This window comes from Sinohyriopsis cumingii, chromosome 7 (assembly GCF_028554795.1).
Source record: "Sinohyriopsis cumingii isolate HCF-2022 chromosome 7, ASM2855479v2, whole genome shotgun sequence".
Taxonomy (NCBI): Eukaryota; Metazoa; Mollusca; class Bivalvia; order Unionida; family Unionidae; genus Sinohyriopsis; species Sinohyriopsis cumingii.
In genome coordinates this window covers 62626515-62649890 of record NC_142967.1, presented here as the reverse complement: position 1 = coordinate 62649890, position 23376 = coordinate 62626515, and the positions used below count along the sequence as shown (strand labels likewise).

The window sequence follows — 23376 nt, the reverse complement described above, 5'->3', positions numbered from 1 at the left end:
GACATTTTTATTCTGTAAATGAAAATGAGTTACGTGCAGATGTATATGAATTTCAATAGTATACTTGTTTCTAGTGATACATCAAGTATTTGGTACATGCTCATCTAATCATTGGAGTCGGTTTTCAGAACACAAGTATACCTGTTAAGACTAATCTTTCACAAAGAATGCACAGTGGGCCATCACTATAACATTGTTAAAGGGAGCCATACAAGTGTATTGTGTTATATGTGAGGTCACCTTATACTTGGGACTGCTCCGGTGGCCTAGTGGTTAGAGCATCTGTCTTGGATGTGGGAGGTCATGGGTTCAATCCCCAGCCAAGTCACACCAACGACTTACAAACATGGTACTAACAGCTGCCTCACTTGGTGCTCAGCATTAAGAGGTTAGTATTAGGACTGGTCGGCCTGGTGTGAGGATAATGTGTCTGGGTGCATTATACAGTAGTCCCATGCTATTACACTGTTTAAAAGAGCCATACAAGCTTATTGCTTTATATGCAAGGTCACCTTATACTGTGGTACATTATAAATACTCCCTCACTATAATGCTGATCAAAGGAGCAATACAAATGTATTGTTATATGTGAGACCATCTTGTACTAGGGTGCATTATTCACTACTCCCTCACTATAATGTTGTTCAAGGGAACCATACAGGTGTATTGAGTTACATGTGAGGCTATCTTATACAGGGGTTGATTATAAGTACTCTCTCTATATTGCTGAACAAAGGAATCATACAAGTGTATTGCCATATATGAGACATTTACTTTGGTACATTATACAGTAATCCCATGCTATAACTCTTTAAGGGAGCCATACAACTGTATTGTGTTATATGTGAGGCCATCTTATACTGGAGTACATTATAAGTACTCCCTCACTGTAGTGCTATTAAAGGGAGCCATACAAGTGTATTGTTTTGTGTGAGGCCATTCACTTGGGTGCAGCTTACAGTACTCCTATGCTATAACACTCTTTAAGAGAGCCATACAAGTGTATTGTGTTGTATGTGAGGTCACCTTATTCTAAGGTACACTATTATTACTATTACATTATAGAAGATGGTGCATATCATACCTACCATTTTTAAGGAACTGTGTCCTACTTTGGTTTCTTAAAGTGTAACCATGTTTTTGTTCTTGCAGGAGTTTTGTCTCTTTGATGACTATAACTGGGACTGGACATTGCAGCATCTCAGCAGCCAGTGTATCAATCAACAGATTAAAGTTCTCAAAATGAAAGCCACTAGAGTGTTCCATATGGGAGACTGGTATGTAGGGTAAAGAGTGATAGAATTTTTCCATCACCTGAAGGTCACCGGCCATACTCCAACATTTTCCTATTTATATCAGATTTTAATTACATGATTAAAAATAGTTATACTCGCACAAAAAAAAACAAAAAAATTATCAAAGGTTAAGAAGAAATAGTAATTTAATTACTCGAAATAGAAGTATACAATGCTGTTACTTCCCCTTAGTTACGATTTTCCACCTATAGACGACACAACCGGAAATGACATACATTTATCCCTACAAGACGAAGTACATGCTTCTTGTTGTCGAAAAATAAAACCCTATAAACTATGGATAGCGAATATTTTAGATGAAACTAATGAAAACTAATTTACTGTTCACCCTTATATCGGTATGCGTGCATGACGCACTAGATTGTGTTGCTTTCAAAACAGTTTTGTTTTATTTTATTTTGAAAATTCCTGTTAATACAGGTAAAAAGAATCCATGCTGGCTTCCCTGTGTCAGCAGACTTTATAAAAAAAAAGATGAAAGAAATCGGCACACTTAAAGAATCCAAAGGAACCAAACTTGACTTCCTTCTGTCGGCCGACTTCAGAAGAAAAAATCGGCACAATAAATAGATACCAAAGTCAATTTTCCGGGGTTGGTTTGCATTGTAATAAAATAATCTATGTATTTGATATCCTGTTGGTAAGTTTAAACAATGAGTTTATTGCTCCATGCCAGTTGTGTTTGTCATCTGGGCTTCTATTTGTTTGCCATATGTAATCATAATTGATGTTTACAGGGCAAATATTATACACAATAATAACTTGCTTTAATAATACTTTTGTAACCCATGCTAGCAAAAAGATTATCATTTGCACTCACATGGAATGTATTTTAAAATAATTATTTTTTTTAATTGCGAGATACCGACTTATAGTTAACCCGGATACAATACAATCTGGGTCAGTTTGCAATAAGTAACCTATCATGCGTAAATGGCAGGTGCCTTCAAACAATCGGGTGATACTTTCGTCTCATTTGCGATTTTGTTATTTGACATAAGCGATACACACTACACTAAGGATACCTATGCAAGCCGGCATCCCTACATATAGTAGATGTTTGTGGATATATATTTTTTTAAATAATTTTCACATGATGAAAAAAGAAGGAATATATGATAACAATGCAATGTAAATTTCTTTCATTTTATTTTCAAACAAGTGTATGTTTGTCAATTTATTTTGTACTGTGAGTGTGTGTGTGGGGGGGCACAAATTAGGCACAAAATTATTTGCTTTCTAATTTGTACGGAATAATGGAGCAAATATGATTGACGATATTGACCAGTAATGACAAGCTTTCAATTTACATGTGCAAACACTAAGACAACTTGAAAAATAAAAACAAACAATAAAATTAACTGGTAAGAGCTTCATATTGCAGCAACTAAATACTGACAAAATGCTCCACATTATTCTTTCTCTCTCTCTCTCTCATGTGTAATCTAGTATGGTATGCAGCTGTGTTACAACGTGAAGCCTAAAATTAAGTATATTTGTTATAATATCTCAAGTACACTACCCTTAGCAAAATGTATATGTATTATGTAGAATATTATGTTATGCATTTTTGTTTTATAAATGATTATTGATAATTTGACCGGAAGAATTAAATTGAGAATGTCGTTGTGCAGATGCATATATTTGTTAGCATAAAAAATGTACATAAATATTTTGATTAGAACGAGCAAGATATGTCAGTTTTCTCTCATAAATATGTACGTTACGAAGTATGATTATTTTCTTTCAAAGAATATCAAAATAGTTTGTTTAAGTTTAGTTTTTTTTCCCCTAAAACCTATCTTACATGTCATCTACTTTTTTGTTGAAGAAAAAGAACATACAAACTATTGTTAAATTTGGCCGAATTGTGTTTCGAGTTGGGCCGAATTGTCTTTGGGCCAAATTCACTATAATCCAGCATAAATGATACAACTTTCCCATCCCTCCCTTATTCGATCCCACAGATTAAATACACTTTTTTCTGGTAATCATGGTTTTTCGGAAAAAGAAAACGCTTTTTCCCCATCATCACTCTTTTGGTTACATCCGTATGATGCAATACAGTGCACCATATTTGCTTTACAAAAGCACGATCGTACGCTATATCACATAGACATTTACATGGGGAAATTAAGCACTTGAATGGCTAGATTGAATAGAAGGGATAAATGTACGTCATATCCGGTTTTGACTTGCAGAAACTACCAATTGTTTACAGAGATTGCCAAATTTTTCATTTTATAAAGCGGATTTTTAAGTCTAAACATTTTTATGGTGTGCATACATAACCAATGTGTTTTGTTTATAACTATAATAATATCACACGTTTGTACAATATAGGTGGCAGGTGACCTTTAACAGGCAGTTTTCTGTCATGGAATATTTAAATCTGTTTTGTCTTTGTTCTTAAACCCTCTTTAATCAAAGTTGTAGACATAAAGATCTCATGTATTTATGGATGTACATTCACACATCTGTATGTTATATTTCACCATGTTCCAGTATTAAAATTTAAGAAACATTTGATATATTGGAATCTAATATGGTACAAAGATTTACGACAGCAATATTTAGGTTTAGTTCAATTATCAGCCTTTTCCTTCAAACTATGATATAGCTTTTTACATTGCTCATCATAAACCATTGCCTTGAGACTTGTTTTCTTTTCCTGCTTGAAAGATTCCACAAAAACTTAATCAGCCAGGATCAACTTGGTACATAGTTACCTATAAGTAATATAAAGCTTAAGCTCAAGCAGATTGACTATTTAATTGTTTTTTTTATTAGCTCTACATTTTCAATTAAATGTGCTGAGACAGGATATTAATCACACTTAGTAACTGATTGTTTGATTGATCATGATAGACAAACTACATATTTGAAGACCAAAAGATGAATTTTGTGTTTTTTATATAAAAAATTAATGATGTGAATTGACTGATGATAAATTTGTGTGGTAAATTTAAGGAGAAAAACTATTTTGTCTTCATTTTCTTTAACCCTAAAAGTGTTTGTTGCAACATAAGACACTCCATTGGTAGAGGCCCCATAATGCTTGTTCTGGATATGCATTTTGTCAGGGAAAGAACTGTTTACACGTCTGGATACTTCAGCTTGACATGAAGCATTGTAAGACTAAATTTGATTGGTATATTGGGTCCTGGAACAAGCATTGTAAGACAAAATTTGATTGGTATATTGGGTCCTGGAACAAGCGTTGTAAGACTAAATTTGATTAGTTGAGTCCAACTGTAAACAAGATAAACCCTGATCTGCCACCACATAATGCAGTAGCAAATCATGGTCTGTGTTGTTTATTCTGCTGACTGTGCCTAACAAATTGCATAGGCCTAGTTCTGCTGGCATATCACGCAGTGGCAGATCTGGGTTTATACAATTTATAGTTCAACTCGACTTACAGTGAAGTATACTTGGATACTAATCCCATTACTTCTTGCAGCGGTGTCCACCACAAAGGGAAGAACTGTCAGCCTGCTAACAAGGAAAAGACGGTAGAGCAAGAGGTCCAGAGTAACAAGCAACATTTATTTCCTAACACCATTTCCATAGGAAGCTACTCAGGTTTAAAGCTTCGTGACCCCAAACCAAATGGAGGTTGGGGTGATAGTCGTGACCATCAGTTGTGTCTTAGTTTTATTCAGAACACAACGGTCCATTGACATAAATTCTTTATAGTATGATATGTGTGATTTCTATCTGTGGCTTACTTAATACACAATTTGTATCCCTACATATATCATAGATGCATGGGTGTACATGAATGTGTCTTGCAAAGAATCTTAGAGAGACTCTAAATAATGAGGTACCCGGTAGCTTTAATTTTTATATTCATTATTACTTGTATAAATGAAGTGTGTGGATTATTCTTAACAGCAAAAGCAAAATTATTATACATTAATATCATTAACACATATACATGTTCCCAGCATGATGTAATATTAGATTGATATCTAACAAGTCTTGAATTGTTAGGCTCTTTATGGTAAAACACAGTGACACTTAATCAAACTCTTGTTGGAAATCATGTTTTTTTAATAGGATACAATAACCAATTATAGTATGTTAGTGCTACCTTGCAAATACAGCCCTTCCCAATCTGATTAAAATCAGATCTCCACTGTCCTATGTGTAGATCTGATGATGACCGCTTAAGGGTCATGTTCTGGTGACCTTTGAGTTAGCCAATGGAAATGCAGCTTTCAAAAATCTGAAAGTGAATCAAATCGTTTGGTACACAGTAATGCTTTTCTTCCACACTGCTCAGTCTCCACGCATGAAAATATAAGACTTCATTTAATTGGTTGATAAAATTAGTGATTATGGTAATAACATAGGTTACCAGAACATGACCCCTAAGTAGTTGCTGTCAGATCTTCATGTATAACAGAATCATTGCAGCCATGGTGATCATTCCTTTGAAAGCCAGTGTCACAATTTAGGCACCAGAAATCAGCCTGCCCTCCACCATTACTTCAGCTCTGACACAGCCATAACTGTTTATTTTACATTAAGGTCCCAGTTGCAGGCCTGTGAATGCCCAAACCTTCCTTTTAGTGCATATACCAGAAACCCTTTAAAACACAGGCAACAACCTATTTGAAATGTTGATATATATATATATATTTCTCACCCATGCGACAGAGAAATCTAGCTGTTTTGCTAACCTTACTTTTCTTATCTTAGTCATCTCAGACCAGTCGTCTTAGTCAAGGTGTCCACACGCTCAGAACTACTTTTAAAAAAAGAAACCCCGGTTGAATCAAAAATATACCTACACTATTTAATGACAAATAATGCACTTACCAGCCAGAAGTAATCATTTATCCGTCAACACATTAATCCATAAGAAATTTCACTGTAGCACTTGCCATATTTCAAGGACAGAAAAATAAACATTCAAAGAATCTGTGAACTTGAAAGTTTAGCACATGGTTATCCACTAGAGTCCATTTTTGGAGGGTCTATTATACACGGGGGTAATTTTACAATCAGTATTAAGGACAACACAAGTATGTCACACACAGTTTCACCTCCAAAAAAGAAAAGAATAGTTATATATGATAGTGACACAGAACTCTAATTACCCATGAATAATGTAAAGAAAGATGTTACTCTTTGTTACAGCTTGTACTAAGTATAACTACAGCAGAGCTGAGTAGCCAATATTGTTTTATTATTTACAATATAACTTTTCAAAATTGGAACTGATAAAAATAAAACAGTTTCTTGTAATAAATATTAATTATTCATTATCAATTTCATATAACATCCATATAGTAAATGTAATAATACCTCATTATTATGCAACGTTTTATGTTGTTATTTTTCTTTGCTCACGCTTATAAACTATGTACTTTGGATGCAACGGTCTCACCACAGCCCTCATTAACATATTTATATTCATGCGCCATATGTAAACATTGGTCGTGAACACTAGTGAAGAATTCTTTTTACTTTAATGGAAAATATTGGGTGAGAAAAATAATCTACATTGGGGTTTGGACCGAGACAAGGAAATCCCAGTCGTGGGTTTATATTTTATGTCTCCCCACTCGGGCAAGCCTCATGGGGAGACAAATAATATAAACCCTTGACTGAGATTTCCTTGTTTTGGTCCAAACCCCAACATAGATTCTATATATATATATTAACATTGGTTGCCATATCAGAACAGCAACAATGGCTATGGTGAAATTTTAATGTTCTCAGAATGTGAAGAAAACAAATTGCACACAAACGTTTGGAAGATAAACCCTTCCTAGTAAATATAAACATGAAGTTATAAAAGATAAGGTAAAGATGTTCAAGTCCAGTAAAATGTTTTGCAGAATTAAAATTTGATTTAGAGTTTTATAGGACAGTAATTCTGTGAGATTTGAGAACACTAAACCATTGGTTCATATGGTGGTAGTTGGAAAATTAAGAACAGTGGACCATTGATACATTTGGTGGGTGTAGGAGTCTTTACATAAGCTGGGTAGATATGTCATCTCTAGATGACTTTTATATCAGATGTTTGAATAAGTTGTAGATTGTAAAGGACACAGTAATAAATTCAATGGTCCTTGATGGTTTCCTTGAGGAAGACTTGTGCATTGTTTTTAGGCTTTGGATTTATGTATTGCAGGTTGCTCATCATTTACAGTGTAGGTGAAATTTCATCATAAGAATTGTATTCTGTGGAAACTTAAACTTTGGACTTCAGACTTTAGGATTTCCCAGAGTTCTTTCAGATTTCTTCCACAGTACAGGTATATGTTGATCAGATCATTCTCCTGTCTTTTGACAGATTGAACTGTCATGAATTTTACATAAAACCAGTCAAAGATATAAATGGAATGAAGCAATGTAAATTTAATGGAATATCCTTGAATGACTTTGGCTGGTTGGTTGTTTTTAACAGCACTTTACAGTATACGGGTCTTTTTTCAGGTGCTTCCACTTGCTGTCACTAGCTACATACTTTCACAGTAGGAATTTGTTAACTTGCAATGGTAATAGGAAAATGTATATGTTAATATTTTTAGCTCATTAGGTTAATAGAGTTTACAAGTTTAAAAGACATCATCCAGATTAGATGCACAAAGACTTTGCTTTTTAATTTCTTCATGTAAAATTATCATGACTGAAAATTATTACCTGCATTAGTAAATCAATGATAGCATAATATATTACCAAAATTACCACTGATTTGGTTGTAATCATTGTTCACATAGATTTTTGACTCCTTCATTTCAGTAACTTTAGTATATCTTATGTTTAATTGTAAATTTAATAAATATACATATAATATCATGACTAATTGATTCACATGTAACACACTATCACAGATTATGTTGCATAATAGATGTGTGTAATGTTGAGCTCAACCAGTGTGCTTCACTCTCATCTTACTATTTTAGTACATACCCAGTTATTGATCTTGCATGCTTTGTCTGGTGTTTGACACTAATGTTCAATCCATATTTCCTAATCAGACACACAAACTTGAACTATTTATTAGTATTTTCACTGACATCAAATATATATATATATATTGATGCACCAAATTGAAAATTCTCATTTTCTTCTGAATTTCATTCACATTGTACAGCTAAAATATTTGAAAACCATGATGAAGTGGGTATATGATAAATACCAAATAGATTTCCTGTTTTGTTCAGACTTGGAATTAAAAAAAACTCACTTGATGTGGTTTATGAATACATCACAGCTTCAGATCTATCTGGTTTTGGCTGACTCTGATCAAAATGCATATGTACTTTTTGTGCATTGTGATTATTTGGGAACAATGCAGGCCCAGATCTGTTGTGTCAAAATATGCTGTTGTTATCGTGTATTGCTGTCATGACGTATCATCAGATAATTTGGTGCAACAAAAATATCAACAACAAAACAATGGATTGGAAATGTAATAAAGATTTGAGATATTCCACTGGTCACCTAATTCCATTTCAGTACAGAGCTCTACTATGGAGTAATTTGTTGCTATGGTTACCTGTATCCTCAGCACTTAAATGTTTCACTCATTACATGTTTGCTAGATATAAACAGCATCACTATGCAATGGTCAGTGGAATAAAGAATGGAATTTCCCATAAAGATGTATTTTTGGCCTTGAGTTGATTGGCAAATTGGGTTGATCTACAGTGGTATAAACATTGTGATATTATCTTGAGAGTATTGTAAAAGAAAGTAGTGATGTTGCAATACAACTTCGGACTCTCAGTAACTTACATTTTAGCAACCGCAGTTGTTGCAAGATTATAATATATAAGGTGATTCATTTTTAATATATAAGGTGATTCATTTTGGTTTTGGATTATATTTATTTTTTTGCAATCTTGTTCTGAGACCACTAAATCAGTAAAAATTTCTCCACTTCTTAAAACACCGGCAATATGGTAATAAACATTGAGGTTCTAATTGAATGAAGGCATTTCTATTCTTTACTTGGTGATAGGAGCAGATCAAGAGCATGCTTTGCTCAGCATTATGGGTAAATAATAATTAAAAATTAGTGACTTTATTGGATAAGTTTTTTATAAAAAAAATATAAGCTTTTTATGCATTATTGTTTGCATGGAAATAACCTAATTTCATTTTGATAATCATTGCAAATTTCCATGGCTTTTGGAATATAGATCTTGATATTCTGTGGTTTTTTGTTCCTTATTACATTCGCCATTCTTGGTTTACAGCTTCTATTTGCTAAAACTTGGAAGAGTTCCATAATACACAGATTTGGCTCATTTTTTGCTCACTGGGCTGTAAAGCCAAGTTAATTTATTTTATGGCATGGTCCTTTGTCCAGCATGTTGTCTGTTGAGTTGGCTGCCATAAAAAAGCTATAAAACCTTTAAATGATTTCTTAAAATAACCAAACTGATTTGATAGAAAGCATCCTAGCATTAAGGCCTGTATATTTATTTTTGTGGAAATTATGCAGATCTGTGTCAAATATGGCCACCATTACTAAAAATAGGAAAACTTTAAATAACTTTTCTCAAAACCAGCTCAACAAAATTTGACCAAATTGAAAGAAAGGATCAAAACATATGAGGGTTTTAGATTTATACCAGTGATTCCAGTCTGCCATCAGATATGGCCACCATTGCTACAAGGAGAAAAATATTTGCATGATTTCCTTCCAAAACCTGCTGAACAGAATTTGACCAAATTTGAAGGAGAACATTCTGGCATAAAGGGCTTTAAAATTAATACAAATGATGCTGATCTACCATCAAATATGGTGCTATTACTAATAATAAAGAAACCTTAAAAAATTTCTTTTAAAAACATAAATGAGAAGAATTTGACAAAATTTAAGAGAGAGTGTTCTTGCATGAAGGGGCATCAGATTTTTACAATGCCAATCTGCCATTAAATTTAGCCACCATGATTACTAAAACTAGAAAAATCCTGAAACAACAACTTTTCAAACGGTCTTTCCATTTAATACAGCAGCTAACATTACTAATGATTAACAAAAGATAGCCTTGAAATGAACTTTCCAGAATAGCTCAACAGAATAGCATAAAATTGAACACCATCCTGTTATGAAGGGCTTTCAAGTTTGTACAGATATTGATCTGCCATGAAGTATGGCCACATGACAGATATAGAAAGACCTTTTTTTTAAATCAAAAACTGATTTGCAGCAATTAACCAAATGTTATAAGAAGTATCCAGGCATAAAAGTACTTTAATTTGGATAAATAACGCTTATCTGTATAAATAATGCTGTCAGATCTATTTTCAAACATGAATATAGATACAGAAAAACTGGAGAAACCTGTTCAGGAGCAGTTCATAACCAGCCACACTGTTTGAAGAAATTGGACAGCCTACTGATCCAGATTTCCTCAACAACTGCTCTGGAATTTGACTGTTGGACAGATGTCTTCCTCGTGAGTGGCCTGAAGCTGATTTGACTGTTGGGCAAATGTCTTCCCAGTGAGTGGCCTTAAGCTAATTTGACTGTTGGGCAAATGTCTTTCCCGTGAGTGGCCTTAAGCTAATTTGACTGTTGGGCAAATGTCTTCCCAGTGAATGGCCTTAAGCTAATTTGACTGTTGGGCAAATGTCTTCCCAGTGAGTGGCCTTAAGCTAATTTGACTGTTGGGCAAATGTCTTCCCCGTGAGTGGCCTTAAGCTGATTTGATTGTTGAGCAAATGTCTTCCTCGTGAGTGGCCTTAAGCTAATTTGACTGTTGGGCAAATGTCTTCCCCGTGAGTGGCCTTAAGCTGATTTGACTGTTGAGCAAATGTCTTCCTCGTAAGTGGCCTTAAGCTAATTTTACTGTTGGGCAAATGTCTTCCACGTCATGGCCTTAAGCTAATTTTGGTCTCACGAATTTTTTGCGACAAATAAAGACAGCAACAAATCACTTTCACTAGCCAAGGTTCCAATAACCCTATTTACACCTTGACATATCAAGCAGATATTTCTGAGCTTCTTGTCTATAAATTTTATTGGATGCAGTGGCAAGCCACCACATCCAATCAAAATTAAGTTGTTCAAATTTGAACTCTGTTCCTATGTGATCAAGACAAGGGGAGCACACAACTTGATTGGACTGATAAATAAGCACTTTTCCAGTGCTGGTCCATATTTGCACAAATACTTTTCACTCAAATACACCTGTAATGGCTTCCCTCTGGTACATAGTCATATACTAGATGTTAAACTTCCAAAGTATCCTTTTTAGGTCAATTGCAGCCACAGTTTTTGGTGGATGTTCAGCGCACCATGCTATTGGTTAGTTGGCATTACATTCTAAGGGAGGTAACACATGAAATCCAATAGATGTCACTAGGACAAAACACCAATATAGCTAATCGATCAGCCAAGGTGTAGATAGGTTTATTGGAACCTTGGCTAGCGAAGATGGCAACAAATATACGTACAGTATATACTCACTTATAAGTTTCTTCGCATATAAAATTGCCCCCCTCCAAACTGAATAGGTATAAACATTAAAAAGTGCTTGTCCTGTGCTTGAGCTGACCCACAAGTCCAAGACAACATCACAAGATGCACATGGTAAGTTCTAAATGGATTTATTTTGGCAAACTTATATTAACAAAAATTACATATGTAGCGCTTGGTGTTAGCATGTATGATTATTACATAGGAATGGTACAAGTTAACAAATTTGTCAAGAAATTTATTTAATTTTCTATTTTCTTATTGTTTCTTCCTAATTTAGATTTGTGGGGTCTAGGTTATGGAAAAGGTGTACATAAAGATTTTGGTCTAATTTCCTAAATTATTGGATTGATATTTTTCATACTTGAGATGAATCATTATGAGGCTAAAACAATTAAATCGGCCACAAGCATGTTCACCCTTTTGACCTTAATGTCAAGGTCATACTCTTGGAAAATTTGTATTGACTGATATCTGATGTTCTTCCTATATTGGAGGAATCATCATAAAACTAAGATATTTATGTGACATGCTTTCTAAACTTGTTGCCCTTTGTGATTGGGGTCATGTTTTGAACAACAGTGCTTTGAACAGGAGCCATAGCCTTCTATAAAATACTTAAGTTGTACAAGAAAGTGTAAAACTAAACATTTGGCAACCTATGGCAGACTGTTTTCAGTAACTCTGTTAAGACGAAAATCAAAACATTGGTGGTGGTCAAACAGTTTAGTAGGTTACAAGCACAAGATTGTCAGAACTCCCATGACATACAGTAATTTTCTGATCTCTTAAGAGATGTCAACTGTTGCAGGAAAAATTCACACACACACACACATACAGCCTTAGATAAGCATGGTGGTTATAAGTAGAGATGACTCTATACATGATTTGAAAAACATTTTTCCAGATTGGGACAATGATCAAGTTTCATTAATTCTGTTGGGAAATATGGCCAGTAAACAACTTTGAAATTTTTTGGCTGTATTTAGTAAAGGATTTTCACCTTTTACAAAACGGCTAGTGATTTTTTTAAATTTTATTTTTTAATTGTTAATAAAAATTCAGAACACTTTCAAATAATAAGAAGGTAATCTTATAATATATTCTTGCCTCGAAATGTGTTCTTGATCGTACATGTTTGATTTATCAGAAAAGAATTTATGTCGGTGGTAATGAATGTTCCATCTAAAGGAACTAACATGCCAAATTTCACCTTTATTAACCAGAATGATGTGTATTACTTGTGTTATAAATATTGTCTTACCACATGTAATTTTGAGTCAGTTTATGTAGGGACACAACCATGATTTGCATGTGTTAGTGGTGGGCAGAAAATAAACAAGCTGTTAAATACAGACATATTTATTTTCATTTGTCGATACTAATGTATAAAATGTGTTGGTTTAAAAGACGGAAATGGTGATTAAAAAATTTAAAAACTATTTATTAAATTTAGTGTTTAAATTCCTGTAAGTATAAAAATATTTGTGAATTAATTATCATTACCATTGTTTTTTGCCTATCATCATGGTTGTATTGTGCCTTCATTGCTTTGTAAATTCTTTAAACACCCTGCACACAGCTGGTTTTAAATCATATGAAACACTGCACACTGGTCACTTGGGGAGAGTATAGACTGAATTACTGCAAACTGGTAACTTGGGGAGATTTTAATGGGAGCACTGCACGCTGGTCACTTGGAAAGAAATCAATGGAAGCACTGCACATTGGTCACTTGGAAAGAAATAAATGTAAGCACTGCACATTGGTCACTTAAATGGAAGCACTGCACACTGTCTGAAACTTTATTTTGCACCGTTACCATCTTACCGTTTTAATTTCAACCATTTGTTCTTTTATATCGCTGGTCGATATAGGACCTTTTATAACTTTTAAAAGATTATACAAATAACATTTTGTTTGGCGCTAAATGGCCTAACAGTGCTGATGCGCCGTTAAAAATAAAATCAGTCAATCAATCAATCATTGCACACTGGTCACTTAGATGTAAATGGAAGCATTGCACACTGGTCACTTGGGGAGAGTATAGACTGAGGTACTGCAAACTGGTAACTTGGGGAGAGTATAGACTGAAATACTGCAGACTGGTCAGTTGGAGAGATATAAATGGAAGCACTGCACACTGGTCACTTAGATATAAATAATTTTATCTGCATGTCCATCCATCTGTCTGTCCATTCATAAATTTCAGTCATTAAATTGTATAGTTTATGCTCAGTGTTGATTTTTTAAATTTTTAGGGCTATATAAAAGTGATGCCTGACAAAAAGGGGCTCTTGTTATATAAGAGTTACTGATGTATCAGGTCTACTCAGGTGCCAAAAGGGGGGTCCAGAGTGGCCGAGTGGTCTAAAGCGCTCTCAGTAGCTTCTTGAGGGTCAGTGGTTCTTTCTGGCGATTTCCCAGGTTCTTCCTCCACCATTAATACTGGCCACCATGTATAGCCTATCGTGTGCTGAAAAATGGCGTTAAACCCTACAACAACAACATAAGGTGCCAAAAGCATAAACTTAGAGTTTTGTATAGTGTGTTCACATATCAGGGTCTGTGTTGTTTGTTAGACTCATAATGTAAAGTGAACAGTGATTTGCCAGCAACAGAGTTCTGTCATTTTATTGCTGTTCAAAGGCACCATGAAAGTATACCATGATGTAGGTGAGATTATCTTGTACTGTGGTATTTTTGTACCATGTTATGGGTGAAGTTGTCTTATACTGAGGTACAATTTTACTGTGATGTAGGTGAAGTCTTATACTGAGGTATAATTGTATTTTGATTTAAGTAAGGTCTTGTATTTTGTACTTAGGTATAGTTGTACTGTGATGTAGGTGAGGTCTTATACTGAGGTATAATTGTATCTTGATTTAAGTAGGGTTTTGTACTTAGGTATAGTTGTACTGTGATGTAGGTGAGGTCTTATACTGAGGTATAATTGTGCTGTGATGAGGGTGAGGTCTTATACTGAGGTATAATTGTACTGTGATGTAGGTGAGTTATCTTGCATTGAGGTACAATTTGTAGTGTGATGTAGGTGAGGTTGTCTTGTATTGGGGTACAGTTGTAGTGTGATGTAAGTGGAGTTGTCTTATACTGAGGTACATTTTAAGAAAAATATTCAAGCAGTAGAATGTGATATATAACCATACCTATATTATATCGGGGACAGTGTTAAATTGAGGTGCTTTATAGAGAGGGATTTATCTATCAATGAATGGCAGACCTGGGTCTATGTTCTGTGAGGTCGTTACACATTGGTAAATACTATACACTGTATTATGCACATTGTACATTGGGACAGATATGGTACTGCATACTATGTGCATGATACACAGGCAAATATGGTACATTGTACTATGTGCACAACACTTGGGGGCAAGTACAGCATGCTGTACTATGTTGATGGTATGCACAGGCAAATATAATACAATTGTACAATGTGTATGGTACAGAGAAGCAAATGTACATTGTACTATGTGCATGACACTTTGGGGCAAGTACGGCATGCTGTACTATGTTGATGGTATGCGCAGGCACATATAATACAGTTGTACAATGTGTATGGTACAGAGAAGCAAATATGGTACATTGTACTATGTGCATGACACTAGGGGACAAGTACAGTATATTATGGAATTAGCATGATACTAAGGGCAAATACAGTATATTGTACTATGTTACTACAGGCAAATATGATAAATTTACAAATGTGTATGATACATGAAAGCAAATATGGTACATTGTACTATGTGGTCAAGTGGCTGAGTGGTCTAAAGCGCTCACCATTACGGATCACTGCCATCTCACCTTGGGTTCGAGTCTTGGGCTTGGCCAATGTGGGTATGTGAGAAAGCTTGTCAGTAGCTTCTTGTGGGTTGGTGGTTCTTTTCGGGGTTTTCCTCCACTATTTATACTGGCTGCCATGTATAGCCTATCTTGTGCTGAAAAATGGTATTAAACCCTATAACAACAACAACAACTATGTGTATGATACATGGCAGCAAGTACAGTATAATTCACCATTTGCATGGTACTAGGAACAAGTACAGTATACTGTACTGAGCTGATGGTATGCACAGGTAAACATAATATATTGTACAATGGGTATGGTACAGAGAAGCAAATATGGTACATTGTACTATGTGGATGATATATGGGGGCAAGCACCTTACATTACATATAAGAATATAAATATTAGAAAGATTAGTGACTTTTTGTTGGCATTGCAAGTATCACAGTATTCAAATTAGTATTGTTAATTGTGCACAACTTTATGGACTGATTGGGAAAATTTCTTGCCAGTTGTTGCGCATTTAGGTATGTGTTCAACTCTACATGCAGAGGAAGTGTCTGCAGCATTTATTTGATGATACACTATTCATGTTAAGCCTGTTTTTTTTTTGTTGCTTGTCATGAAAATTAAGGTCTCGCTGCCTGTGTAGCCGTTAGATCGAATTTATTTGTTCATTTGTAAGCTCTAAATTGATTGAGCTGCATTTACCAAAGAAATCAGTTGGCAAATAAAGCAAGCGTTAGTATGCATTATTGTTTAACATTCTAATGCCTTATTCATACAGTTTATCTGAGCTTGACTTTTTGTTTTTTTTAAATCTGTAGACGAAAGTTTAGTTATACAGTAATTGGTAAATTGTATCAGTTTGATTAAAATCAGAATCTGTGTAAACGCTTGTAAATGGAGTTGAACTGCAAACAACCCCAACCCCAATCTGCTGTCCCTTAGTATGCAGGCAGCTTATTACTCTAACAGAGATCCAGATCTGCTGGTGCATAATGTGGTGATGGATCCTTGTGCAGGTTGCAGTGAATTGACTTTAAAGCATGTATAAATGATAAGTGTATGTGACAGTTATTAATACTAGGTCATGTTTTGTTGACTTTTTAATTCACCAATCAAAACATATTTTTCAGACTGCCTAAAAAGTGAGAAAAAAAAAGTCATCATTTAGAACATCAAAGTTAATGATAACTCTCCATATCATAATATGCTATCCTTTTATGTGATAAACTATTTAAAATAGGCACAACAGAAATTCCAAATGTCTGAACTAAACTCTAGTGATACAGAGATGTTTGTCAAGAATGGTCTTTCTTTAATAGTTCTTTTTTTCTCCTACATGTGCAAGCTCCAGTTTTATTAAACTGTGACACTGTTCAGGGAAATTATAAATATACCATGGTATAGATGAGATCACCTTATGCTGGGTTACATTATATGGAAATAATTCAAGCAGAATCATTGGATCCATGACTGTGCCTGTGTTATATCGAAGATAGTTATATGAGTTGCTTTGTAAAGAGGGAGCACTGCATTATCTTTATAGCAAACAGTCGTAAAAAAAATTGTTTGTTTAACCGGTGTCAGCTTGATTAACAAATGCATAATAAATTAGTACAATAGGGTACATTTTAGAAACAGGATTTCTACAGACGAAGAAAGTAATGGAACAGCCTAGAAATAATAAATGTTGTGGAAGGGTCAAAAAGTCATGGAAATTGAATAAATGTTTTGATGTCATGGAATTTTAATATATTCACACTTGTCATGTATTATATCAATCTTCCAGATATACGGTTCGGTTTACAGAGTTTTCTGATGTTGTAATCCTTGTGTATTAAGATTAAAGAGTAATTTTAAAGTGCCATTCCTATGTTTAGTATCTTAATGGATATTTTAGGGACATATTTTAAATCTTTTCTAGGTTCTGACTAGTATATTTGAAAAATAAACCATTTAAATATTGAGAAACATGAGATTTTGTTTGGAATTTTCATGTTAGATTTCTTTTTGATACAGTATGTGATCAAATCGATTCGAGCTGCAGACTGCACTGAACCTGATCTGTCATTGCATAATGCACTGGTGTGTCTGTGACTATGCATTTTATTAGGAATAATCAGTAGACTCTGATCTACAGGTGCATGATGTGATTGCATATTAAGGTCTATGTTGTTTGCAGCCAGATTTCATTGTAAGCAGATATATATACAGTATTTGGTGCAACAGAATTTTAATTTGTGTATGATCATTATCATAATTGTCTTTATATGCAAGTAATGTTCTACCCATTATTTTTCTATTTATCATATGTTGTACGTATTTATCATGAGTGTATTTATTGATGTTGCCTATTATTCTATTATAATTTTAATATGATACTTAACGTTCTTGCTGCATTTTATTTTTGTCAACTGTCTACTTCAGTTTTTAAATGGATAATGTTTAAAAAATTTAATGTAAAAATGTTTCTTGAGTGTTGACCTGCATTAGTAAGTGTTGACCAGTGTTATTGAGTGTTGACCTTTGTTATTGAGTGTTGACCTACATTAGTAAGTGTTGACCATTGTTATTAAGTGTTGACCGGTGTTATATGTTCTTGCATAATATGATTTGAACTGCAGTATTGACCATATTTGCTATTGCATAATGCATCAAAAGATGGGGGTTTCTTTTCTTTGTTCTGTGCATGATTTGGAACAAACCATATAGAACCTTTTCTAATGGTGCATAATTCAACAGTAGATCTAGGTAAGTTAGTACTATGAGTAAATATGATATGTCAAATCAAGAAAATGTGCTGTTAGCTTATAATTCAAGTAAACACACTTTAAACAGAATTAACAGATTCCATATCAATGACACATTATGAAATGATGTTGCTTCATCATTAAAATTGTTAATGCTGTATTTTTTGGTGCTCTTGTGCAATTGCAATATTTTCATATATAAATTATCATCCAATCATGTTTTCATATGTAAATTGAGGGAAGGAGATGTACTAATTCATACTTCAAAATGCCTAAAATCTATTGACTATCAACATAATAGATTTAATGGGAAATGAAAAAATTCATCCAGTGCTTGTAGATGTTTTATCACTAAGAGAAAAGGCATCAGTAATTTGGAGATCAGCACTGACTGGTGGCATAGTTGAAGAATTGAAGATATTGTAAAATCTGATGACTCCACTCAGAAACAGGGTCCATGGGGGCTGGTGGTCAGAGTAGTCACCCTTGAGTCTTTCAGGTTGCCTAACCTTGCCCAAAAGTGAAGTTCACTTCACCTTGCCTTGATTTCATTCTGTTCCCTGTCCAACCTACCCCCACAAACACACATGCACATTTGTATCAGTTAAGTGCATCAATAATGAATGCAAAATATTCATATTGATGCAACTATGCCATTGAAAGAAGAAAATAGAATTTTAGTGAAAGACATTCTATGCTCAACAGTTGGTTTTGGTAATAAATATATTATTTTTAATACCAGAAATTACATTGTTACCTCCAAACTTCTTTCCAGAAAGATCCTTGAAAAAAGAAGTAAAAAATTAAATTTCTTTAGCTCAGAAGCAAATTATGACCACTTGGATGTATCAAGGTCCATTTTTTCATTCTATACATATAAAAGAGCACTTTCAGGTTGATGTTTTATACAAAGAATATGTTAGTGAAGCAGAATCATAAGTGTTTTAAAATACCTTGGTGTTAGTAATATTTGATCAGTATTTTAATCGCTTGACATGAAAATATGCAAAACAGAAGTCTAAACTTACTATTTCGAACCGTATAACTTTTTAACCTTCTACATTCCTGTATATGTTTTGTAAAATTCACCCTAGTTTGGTTGGAGAGATGATTCATTTTCCACATACTTGTATATTGAAATTTAGCATGAAGCCAAAGTAAAGATAATTTAGCTTAATGTATTAAATAAGAGTTTTGTTGCTTGTGTGCTCATTAGCACTCAGCCTCATTTAGGATTGTCACTACAAACTAGTTATCAATATGCGTAGGTTTCAAAGTGACATCACAGTTGAAATATTCAATCCAGATTGTACTGGATCATACCTTTAGAGTCATTTCATCCAAAAATGTCTACGTACTTTATAATTGATTTTCCCATATGCACTTTTTGGGGCTTCTAAATAATGATCTTCAAAAGACATGTGGATGTATAAAAATCCAAATGAAGTGAAGACTTGCCACTTAAAGGTATGTAGAATCAAATCTATAAAATTACACCCATTACTGAAATAGTTGATGTTGATTGCCTTCATGACCTGTGTGACTTGTACTATAGTCAGTAACAAAAAATGTCATTTTCTTATTTTAAATCTGAAATTTTTTAAAATATTGGATATGGCCCAAATATCTTTGCAACATTTCTGAAAACACCTTGAATTTCCTGATGTCTGTATGACTTGTGTAATGATTATTTAGAATGTAGGTCAAATGACCATTGAGTAACAATACGAGTTATTATTGACCACTCCTTACTTTAACAAACATGTCAAACCTGGTTTGAAACAATACTTGGTTTAATTACTGTGTGTCCTTACTTGTAAGTTAGGTCCAGCTGAATAAATCCAAATCTGCTGTCACATAAAGTTACAGTAGAGCTGGGTCTATACAGTTTGTTAGGAGTAATCAGTAGAACAAATAATATAGACCCTTATCTGCTGGCACATTATGCTATAACAGATCAGGGTCTGTGTTGTTTACATTTGGACCATGTGATAGAACTTCTTCCCAGATTTCTTGTAAAAAAAAAAATTATCCTCAAGAATGTCAGAATATTGGATAAATACAGCTTTAAAATACATGAGGAAAATATGTTTCAGTTCGTAGTCTATGCAGTTTGTTGCTAGTAATCCGTAGAACAAAAAACACAGACACTGATCTGCCGATTCATTATGTGATGGCAGATTGGAATCTCTGTTGGTTGTAATTGTAACAAATTTAATAAGCAAGTGCATAGGGTACGAAAAAAGTATCACCTTGCCAGGATATTTTTGATCACTAAAGAAATAAGAATAAATACTAAATAATACACTGCTTCTGTTGAATGAGGCAAGATTTGTTACTATTTCCTGTGGACATGGTGTCAGATTGGTATCAATTTTCAGTGGAGATGATGTCTAATTGGTTAATATTCTATGTGGAGATGATGTCTGATTGGTTACTGTTTCCTGTGAAGGTTATGTCTGATTGGTTACTATTACCTGTGAATATGATGATCAAATTATTTTTTATGTGTTGAGTATTACCACTGGAGATGATGTCTGATTGGTTGCTATTTCCTTTGTAGATGATGTCTGATTGGTTACTGTTTTCTGTGGAGATGATGTCTGATTGATTACCATTACCTATGAAATGATCAAATTATTTTTTATGTGTTGATGCAAAATTATATGGATGTTTTGGTTACAAAAGTTGACCATCTTGCATGGTAACAGTTTGGCAAAGTATTGTGATAAGGCTGTAAATAGCATTCTAATAATAGCATGGTCTGTATAAACATAAAGACCATCACACAGTACTACTGTGCTTCTTTGTGGTTTTTGTTACGAGACATGTGCTTGTTCAAGTTTGTTTTTTGTGTATATTGTTTATCAATTCTAATTTTCTTGTATGCATACAAAATTTTAAAATAGAATATTACAGATAATGTATTGTTTCATATTTTTCAGTTGAATGGAATTTATCATTTTAATTTCCTGAATCATTTACCAAATGACCATTACATTCTTTTCAAGACTTTAAAATCATATAGAATAATTTGCCTCTATACCCATGATCATTTTGCCCTTTCACATCTAGGATCAGCTGGGTGAACACAATTGACTGTGGTCAATACATTGCTCCTTCCCCGTTGCAATATTGAATTCTCTAGTGCTCCTTCCTTATAACGCTATTAATGGTAGCCGTAAAATGGTCCACCTCATACGAGAGATCATGTTATACTGAGATGGAGCCATACAATAGACCACATTATACGAGAGGTCATGTTATACTGAGATGGAGCTATAAAAGTGGACCACCTTATATGGGAGGTCATGTTATACTGAGATGGAGCCATAAAAGTGAACCACCTTATATGAAAGGTCATGTTATACTGAGATGGAGCCATAAATGGACCAACTTTATATGAGAGTATGAGAGGTCATGTTATACTGAGATGGAGCCATAAAATAGACCACATTATACGAGTGGACCACCTTATTTGAGAGATAATGTTTTGCTGAGGTATTTTATAGATAATATTACTATTGAATATTCATATGGGATCATTTACCATACCCACCTTATAAAAAGGACCACTTTATAACAAGGTACTCTGTAGTGAGTGAGGACATACAATTTTTACTCATTTGTAAGTATCGTCAACAATTGTCACAATAAATTAGATGAATCTTGTTTGACAAACAGATATTGATCTGCTAGTTGAAGTTTCCACTCTTCACATTAAGATGTACATATATATTGTTTTATAAAATATCTTCTCAAAATTGGTGTTCCATGTTGACCCTGAATTATAGCATTTGATGGATGGATGTGTAATGGTACAGGAACACATGAGCAGTTATAATTAGAACAAAGTGCCTTGCTCAGAATCACACTATGGCTGCTGACTCGTCCTCGTCTGGGTAGGATTATAACCTGTATGTGTCTAGTTGCAAGTCCATCCTGCTAATGACAGAGTCTCTGTGGCTACCTTATGTACTTTGCACATTTTGTTCTAGATCTGTCCTGGTCATATGGAAAACAAATATATGAAGTGCATGTAGATGCATTCTTTTTTTAAATTGCGTTAAGTACATGTATACAATCATTAACATATATTATTATCATTTTTTTTAAATCAAATGTGATAACTGAGATCAGTTTCATTAATTTCTTTTGTTTAGGTTTTTTAAAATGTAAATGTAGTCACAATTAAATGTGCACCAATATGAATGAAATGTATGTATATGTGGCTTGTAGTTTATACAATCTGTATGATTTATATCTATGATAAACAATGTTTTGCTGCGAGAGCTGTAGGCCTGACAAAAATCTTTTGACTCATCCTTCTTTCTGAGGTCTTTGTGCTTATTTAAACAAAAATATTTGATGTTGTCAGCTGCTTTCATTACAAACTCAGAAATGTGGATGTGAATGCTTTTTTTCAGAGGAAAAGTTTAACTTTAGCCTGCCTGAAATGAGTTCGATAACAATCTTTGATAAGAAAAAAAGAATTTGCAAACATTTATCAATAAATGATGTAGAATTGATTAATAAAATGTTAATCTCCAATTACCTTTGCAGTTTTTTTTAACCCCAAATGCAGTAGTAAAAGGGTAATCAGGCTTATGCTTTCTCCATTGTTTTCTTGTCAGTTCTAGAATCAATTTAGCGACTGTACAAAATTCATGTGTACTTAAGATGCATGAACAGATTTGACATAATTCACACATTTAGACCTGGCTTTGGGGCCCCGAGTGGCCGAGTGGTCTAAAGCGCTCTCTGTTACGGATTACTGCCATCTCACCTCTGTCTGCGTGGGTTCGAGTCTAGGATTCAGCCAATGTGGGTATGTGAGAAAGCTTGCCAGTAGCTTCTCGTGGGTCGGTGGTTCTTCCCGGGGTTTTCCCGGGTTCTTCCTCCACCATTAATACTGGCCGCCATGCATAGCCTATCGTGTGCTGAAATATGGCGTTAAACCCAACAACAACAACAACAACAAGACCTGGCTTTAATCAACATAACTTAAATCTGGACCTCTTCTTTAGACTCGAGCTGTCC

At 34.2% G+C, this 23376-nt stretch overlaps 1 protein-coding gene across 3 annotated transcripts in view; it reads left to right on the top strand.

Moving 5' to 3' along the window:
* The window catches only part of LOC149795383 (alpha-1,6-mannosyl-glycoprotein 2-beta-N-acetylglucosaminyltransferase-like), a 158803-nt gene extending 135916 nt beyond the window's left edge, over positions 1-22887 (top strand). For all 3 annotated transcript variants that reach the window (XM_089965169.1, XM_089965167.1, XM_089965168.1), the window contains 2 exons: positions 1153-1277; positions 4780-22887. In XM_089965169.1, coding sequence (XP_089821295.1) covers positions 1153-1277; positions 4780-4999 — 345 coding nt within the window. In that variant the 3' untranslated portion in view covers positions 5000-22887. The remainder of the gene's footprint in view (positions 1-1152; positions 1278-4779) is intronic.
* Positions 22888-23376: the final 489 nt, after the last annotated feature.